Consider the following 7093-nt stretch of genomic DNA (forward strand, 5'->3'; position numbering starts at 1 on the left):
TCCTTGTCCGGCTCGTGTAATTTCTTCAGCTTTATGAAATTCCGCATGCGGCATAGAACGCCTGGGGAAACCTTCCGTATCGCCACAGCCGTTCCGCACCGCAGACGCACCGCACCGTAGCTGGTGTGAATTGACACGTAGACTTGAATGCTTTCTATCCTTGCGGCGTCCATACGGCCGCCGTATGGAGAACACACCGCGTCCGTTCCGCAGCATTGTGAATGGGCTCTTTGCACAAATCCACTACTTCCTGAACTCAACACCACGCCTTCATTTCCTGTCTTTTATGAGTGGACAAGCTGATTAATCCAGGTGTGCCTGATCTCAGTAACTACAACGACATAGGCCAGACACACCTGGATTAATCAGGTTGTCCACTCATGAAAGACAGGAAACAAAGGCGTGGTATTCAGTTCAGGAAGTAGTCAAGCTGTGCAAAGAGGCCATTGGGCTTTAGGCGGGGCACCTGCCGCAGATGTGGAATGGGCAAGGTGGCGGAAAATAACCGTCCTTCACGTCATCCTTTGCCTGTTTTTGTACATGGAGCAATATCTGGGCTTGTAAAACCAAGGGGGGAAAAACGCGCCTGGACAAGTAACAGCACCAAAACGTTTATGAGGGCATTCATACTGTTTGTATATTCAGGTTGCATGCGTCTCAGATGTGACGTAAGAACATATTTTGTCGCAGGCAGTGACGTGTCGAAACGTAAATTCCCGGTTATTGATGTCCACTTACAGACGCATAAATGCAGTATTCGCAGATCTTCACTTTGGTCAGAGGTTTTTAAAAGAATCATTTTTAATGGCCTGAATCAAAAATGCTATAAGTCATCACGAAAATTTACATAGTCACATATTTTCAACCTCTGAAAACAATTGGCACAGTTGTGCTTAGAACTTTACATATCACAATTTTCACAATTTTTTTACTCTTTAGTTTACTCAATGACATCACAGATGTTGAAGTGGTACGTTTGCCTGACTGCGCTACAGGCTGTGTGGGTTGTATGACAGTATGAAACTACGAGTGAATGGTTGTATGTGTCCTGTGACTGCCTGGTGACCAGTCAAGGGTGTAATCTTCCTTTCGGTCACAGTCAGTTGGTATAGGATCCGGTTCCCCAAGACTCTGAAAGGGGATAAATCACATTTTTAAAAAATGGATGGAATGAAGATAGATGGATGGGTGAACATACCCAATCAGGGGCGGTCAGGGATGAGTGGTTTGCTCAGTTCTAAGGTTGGGGTGTTTCAATCTGTGCAGCGGCCCTTCTATGTGGAGTTTGTATGTTCACTGGGTTTTCTTCAGGTACTTCCGCTTCCTTCCACATTTCAAAAACATGTGATTCTGAATGATTGTTCTTCTATATGTGCCCTCACTGCCCTGTGAGTGGATTTTGAGTAGCTCAGGTTATACTCCGTCTAGTAGTCTCGAGCTCACCCGTGACCTGAATGAGCATAACCAAAAATCAATTGCTGGATGTATTCCTTCAGGTAGTTGTGTCCTTAGGACTGTTGGGGATTATTGACAAACTTTTCTGGTCATCTTAGTTCAAGGAACATTTTCATGGAACAGGTTATCAATCTGGCCATTTAACTGGACATTTAGTGACATCTCGTTCCGGTTTGCAGCACTGCAGCTATCAGAGGTGTCTGTGGCGTGTAGAAGTGTCCTGCTGACACAGCATGCGATAAACAATTTGACAAGGGAGAGGCACTGATGACAGAATCTATTCTGTTTGGTCACTGAAGTGGGGCGGCATGGCTCAGTGGTAGAGTGGTCATCTCTCATCGTTGAGGTTGTGGGTTTGATCTTCACACCCGGTGACCATGTCAAAGTGTCCTTGAGCAAGACACTGAACCCTGATTTGCTTTCAGTGGACCTGGTAGCGACCTGCATGGCAGCAGCCGATGTATGAATGTGAATGTGAGGCATTGTAAAGCACTTTGGGCACTATATATAGTGCTATATAAAAAGCAGTCAATTTTACTGAAGTGATGCCACTCATCTTTCAGGGAATAAAAAAAGAGGCCATGAGATAAGCGGCTAGTATTAAACCTTGTCACTGGTTAATTATCGAAGCTTCTGAATAAACTGTCACCCACAAGTGACTGTGATTGAATCAGGGGGTGTTTTATTATTGAGTATTCTTTTCAAGCCATATACACAATGGACATCACTAAAAGCTAAGTTTGCTGACCCACCTTCACGGAATGGCTGCAGTTCAGCTTCTAACTGGCGCAAAAGAGATCATCGGTCTTCAGTCATCACTATATATATATTTTCATTTTCTTTATGGTGTCAGAGGAGTCATAACTTGAATGTATGTAATAAGACACAGACACAGAAGCTACAGAGTAGAAGTACTATGATGGCCGACAAGTGCGCAAAAAATAAAAAATAAAATTATTGCAAAAATTCTAATGTGTCTGTTTTCAGCCATGTTGTGATAAATTAGACTAACGAGACTTGAGTTTAATAGCTAGATAGAGAGATAAACAGGTGTGTGCTAAATTATCAATAACATAAAAGAAATATGTATGGAGGCCAGAAAATATGGCTCAGTCTTGAAGTGTTGTTTCTGACCATTATCAAATTGTTGCTTAAACACTAAGTTGAATATTTTGGTTACCAATAGACTTATATCTTGTTACCAATGTTAACTATATATATTAAACTAAAAAAAAATATGTAAATGACGATATTCAATTTGGCGACAAATTCATGTCTGTTGATAAACGTATACCCCCCCACCTCTGGATTTTTCACAACCAAAAGTATGCCCACAGGAGGTAAGAGATGTGTCATGAGCTGAAATATCATTAACTAAAGTTCTGACTTCTGTTTTGACTGGGTGTTGCAATCATTTGCAAGATTTTGATTTTCTACATCTCTTTAGCAAAACACAAGTTCTTGAAAGATGATTGAAGAAGATTTTTCTCACATAGCAAATGTCAAAACTTCAACAGTGTTTTCAGATTATTTAACTGCATTATGGGCAGCCAGCATCTGACATAATTACCATTCCTGTTACAGTGGAACCTACAAAGTCAAATTCAAGCTGTTGAGCAACGTTGTAAAATGTTCAAAACTTCCACATCACAATTTTACATATAATGCACATAAATCAATTCCATGCTCAAACTGTTGCATCGCAAAACTTTACAAGGATTTTTGAAGTAACATTTTAACATTTCTAAAATCACATTGTAAAGAATCATTTTCTGTTGTATTATAAAAGCCATATTATGTTTAGATACTTCTCCCTTTTGATGGCCGACAGACAGCAAACAGAGAGAGAACAATATGACGTTTGTGAAAATGTATGTTCAGACGAAGCTTTTCAAAATCTTTGAGAAATTGATTGTCAGCATGGCTGATTGTGAACTAGAAAAATACCCAACTTCAGCACCACAACATTGCTTATAATTATATAATGATGAAGCCGATATTACAGTAGAGTTTGGTTCTTATGGTTCATCACACATTTTCTCTTTCAACCTAAACTTTTGTTTGAATTTCAATTTGTAATTGGAAATGAGTTCAGAGGATAACACTTTGGAGTTTTCGTTTTAGTCCAATGTACAAATTGTCATTACTAGTGGGCACTGTTTTGACCACATGACTCCATACTGCTGCTCCTGCGACACTTTGAGGAGGAAACAGCAAAATTAAACCAATTAAAACAAAAGCAAAGTAGCACAGTCAGTTAACATTGATAAAGAATCCAGCCAATGCAGCAATACACAGTTTAAATTACATTTATTTGATCTGTTAGAATGTGCTCAAAGCAGAGAAATAAACACTTGCTCTTGTTTTTCTGAAACATTAGAAAAAGACATTTTGGTGTGCCATGGAAACCCATGAGAGAATTGTTTAGAATGCAAACAGCACACGTTGATCATAGCGATACATGTGTGATCACGAGGCACCACACAATAACACTGTACTGTTTCCACATATTTACAAGGGAAAATAAACGTTTAACCTCCTCGATATAAATGGTTGAAATGTCAAGATGAAAACATTGTGAATGAGAAGAGTGTCTAATGTGCAAGTGAGCAATAATATGTAAGAGGTTTTTAATGGGTCTGACTTTGGTGGAGTTGTGGAAAACGTAAAATCCGCCTGATAGTAAAGGAAGGAGGACAGAAAGACACTTGAGCAGAGAAGATCAGTCCTGTTGCCAGATTCAGGCTTACACCACACAAACACACACGCGGGCGCACGCACGCATACAGTGAGTGGCACTGGGGATTAACACCCTTCAACAATATAGTTCCACATAATACACTTTCAGTTACTCCTTCCTCCTCCATTCGACAATTTTTCCGCGCACATAGTGGGTGCCTCAGTGTCCATCTGCCGCAGCAGGGAGGCAACGATGATCTATTGTTTCAGACTCAAGAGATTTTGTAGTTCCAGAGAGATGCCCTGAATGAGATGACTTTCCCTTTGTGTGCGTTACATTCCACCGAGCCCAGAGATTTCTCACAAAAAAAATCTTGCTGAAAGGTTGCCACGTCGTTCTCAGTATATGAACAGGCAGGAACCTCCCACTGAGGCAGCTATAGTACTTATGTATAGAAGATTTCACGTTTCGATTTTTGTCAGTGGTTCATTGTTTTTCTTTACATTTTGACACCGTTAACAGTAAGAAAGGAGCCCCTTCGTCCCATTGGTCCTCATATTGAGTGAAACATATTACAAAGGTCACGAAAAACAGATTAAGAGCCGTATAAGATAGATGCACTTTTGTCCTATATATATAACAACTGGAGATTGTCAAAGTCTTGGCATCATGTTCAATGATAACGTGAATAAAGTGTCTCAATAAAGCCTTCGTCTCCTGAGCTGTTCATCCAGGTGCATCACAGTGGCTGTTATCAGTCTGTTTATTGTATTTCAATGAAGGGAGTGTAAATCAATGTGAGTGGTTCAGTCGGAGCAAATATTTGAGTTTAAAAAGCTTCCCGGCATTTAGTGAAAGCTTCTGCAGTGAATAAAAAGCATAGCACTTTCCCGCAGGTTTGAGCCGTTCCCATCCCTTCATTTCATCACAATCCCTGATAGTAAAAAGGTGGGAAGATTTCCCCAGGCCAACACTTTTCTCTACAACTCAGAAGCGCTTAAATGGGAATCTGACGTATAAAATGTCTGTTAAAGCCCATCAGAAAGAGCGTTTCCATGACTTACAAAGAATCTTCTGGAAAGCTCTGCGAAAGTCTTGGTTGAAGATGGTGTAGATGACCGGATTTAATGAGCTGTTACAGTAGCCGATCCAAAAGAAGAACTTGAACAGAGTCTCGGGAATCTTGCACATCTCCCTGCAGATTCCGTACAGGCTGTACGAGAAGAAAAAGGGGAACCAGCACAGAACAAAAACCCCCATGACCACAGCCAGGACAAAGGTAAAGCGTTTCTCTCGTGCCGCGGACACTTTCTTCCTGTTGACTGTGCTTCTGCGTTTGCGGCGAGAAGAGAACAGCTCCATGGACTTGGAACTGGCGTACGACTTCCTGCTGGAGAATTTCGAGGCCGAGCTGCTTTTCCTGCTGGACTTCCTTTCTTTTCGGTCATCGTGATGTCTGGACGACGTGGAGCTTTTCTTGGGCTTCTCGTCCGATGAACTGCTGTCGTCAAAATCGTCATGGTGGTCGATGTGTGGATTTTTTGAACTTTTTGTCAAGGAAGTGCTAGCCATGTGCTCTTTGCAATGGCCGTTTTCACATTCCTGCTCTTTAACGCTTCCACCTCTTTCAGACTTAAACGAACCGCCTTTGTCCGTGTCAGTTCGCCCGTTCTCCTGTGGCGAATCCACGTCCCTTTTCTTCTCTGACATGGTCCTGGTCCTGGTCTTTGCCACTTGGTAGATCCGAATGTAGACCAGAATCATGATGACACACGGGGCAAAGAAGGATCCAATGCTGGAGTAGAGGATGTACCAGGTCTCATCATTTATAATACACTGAGGGGTTGTCTCATTGTTGCTCCTGTCCATTGATATCAGCGGTGGGAAGGAGATAACAGCTGAGATCAACCACACCACCACGATCATCCCTTTGACTCTTTTTGGCGTTCTCTTCAAGTTGTATTCTACCGCCTGTGTCACTGACCAGTAGCGGTCCAAACTAATGGCACAGAGGTGCACAATAGAGGAGGTGCAGAATAAAACATCCAGAGCCAAGTAGATGTCACACCAAATCTTACCAAAAAGCCAGTAACCCATTAGTTCATTCGCCAGAGAAAACGGCATGACCAGGGTGGCCACCAGTATGTCTGCACTCGCCAGAGATACCAGAAACAGATTCTGGGGTGGTTTCAGAGCTCTGCTTGTTAAAACGGCGATAACAACCAAGACATTGCCCACTATCGTGAACAGGATTAGAAAACTGACAAGTCCAGCTAGACTCCAGATGGCGAGAGGGCTGTACTTGCTCTGAGATGTGTTGTTCGTGGAGATGTTGTATGCCTCCATCCCTTCCTCAAAAGAGGAGAAATTCAAGAAATCCATGCTGGCGTTTTTGTTGATCTCCCCTAAAAAGTCACATGCGTAATGTCACATTAGGACTTGACAGTAAAAAATACATCCATCATGCCTTTTTTGTTTTGCTGTCCACTGGCTCGTCTTCCACATCCCGCAAGTCTCTTCTTAAATCAAAGCGAAAGTAGAAAGTGAGAGGCGTTAATAAAAGTGATCAATCCAAATGTGCGCAGGATGCTCCGCAGCTCAGTGTCCGTGGCTAGAAAGCGGACACCCCTCTGAGCACGTCGTCTCTCCTCCTGCCTGCTCCTGCATCTCTCCTCCTCCTCTTTCCCCCTCCTCCTCCTCCTCTTCCTTCGCTCCCCCGTGGAACATTTGAGGCTGAGAGGGCGCGAAACAACCACGTGTCCATTTTTTTTTCAACACAACTAGAAAGGAAGGACCCTCCCCACCCCAGTGATGATATGAGCGCAATTATTGGACGGAAATCTGGAAACAGGACTTACTTTCATCTCACGCTTGTCTTTTATCGGGAAATTGTTGATCATATGCGCACATGCTGCTGTCGCCGAGGGGGCGCGTTTGCGCCAATGCTCGTGTTGAAGT

General features: G+C 42.6%; 1 protein-coding gene across 1 annotated transcript; it reads right to left on the reverse strand.

Moving 5' to 3' along the window:
* Positions 1-3748: 3748 nt before the first annotated feature.
* adra2c (adrenoceptor alpha 2C) lies at positions 3749-6803 on the reverse strand. Its single transcript, XM_077525506.1, has one exon. It carries the CDS (start codon positions 6515-6517, stop codon positions 5174-5176), a length of 1344 nt encoding a protein of 447 aa, XP_077381632.1. The 5' UTR covers positions 6518-6803; the 3' UTR covers positions 3749-5173.
* Between the last annotated feature and the right edge of the window lie 290 nt (positions 6804-7093).

The sequence above is a fragment of the Festucalex cinctus genome, chromosome 6 (genome assembly GCF_051991245.1).
Source record: "Festucalex cinctus isolate MCC-2025b chromosome 6, RoL_Fcin_1.0, whole genome shotgun sequence".
NCBI classification, from domain to species: Eukaryota; Metazoa; Chordata; class Actinopteri; order Syngnathiformes; family Syngnathidae; genus Festucalex; species Festucalex cinctus.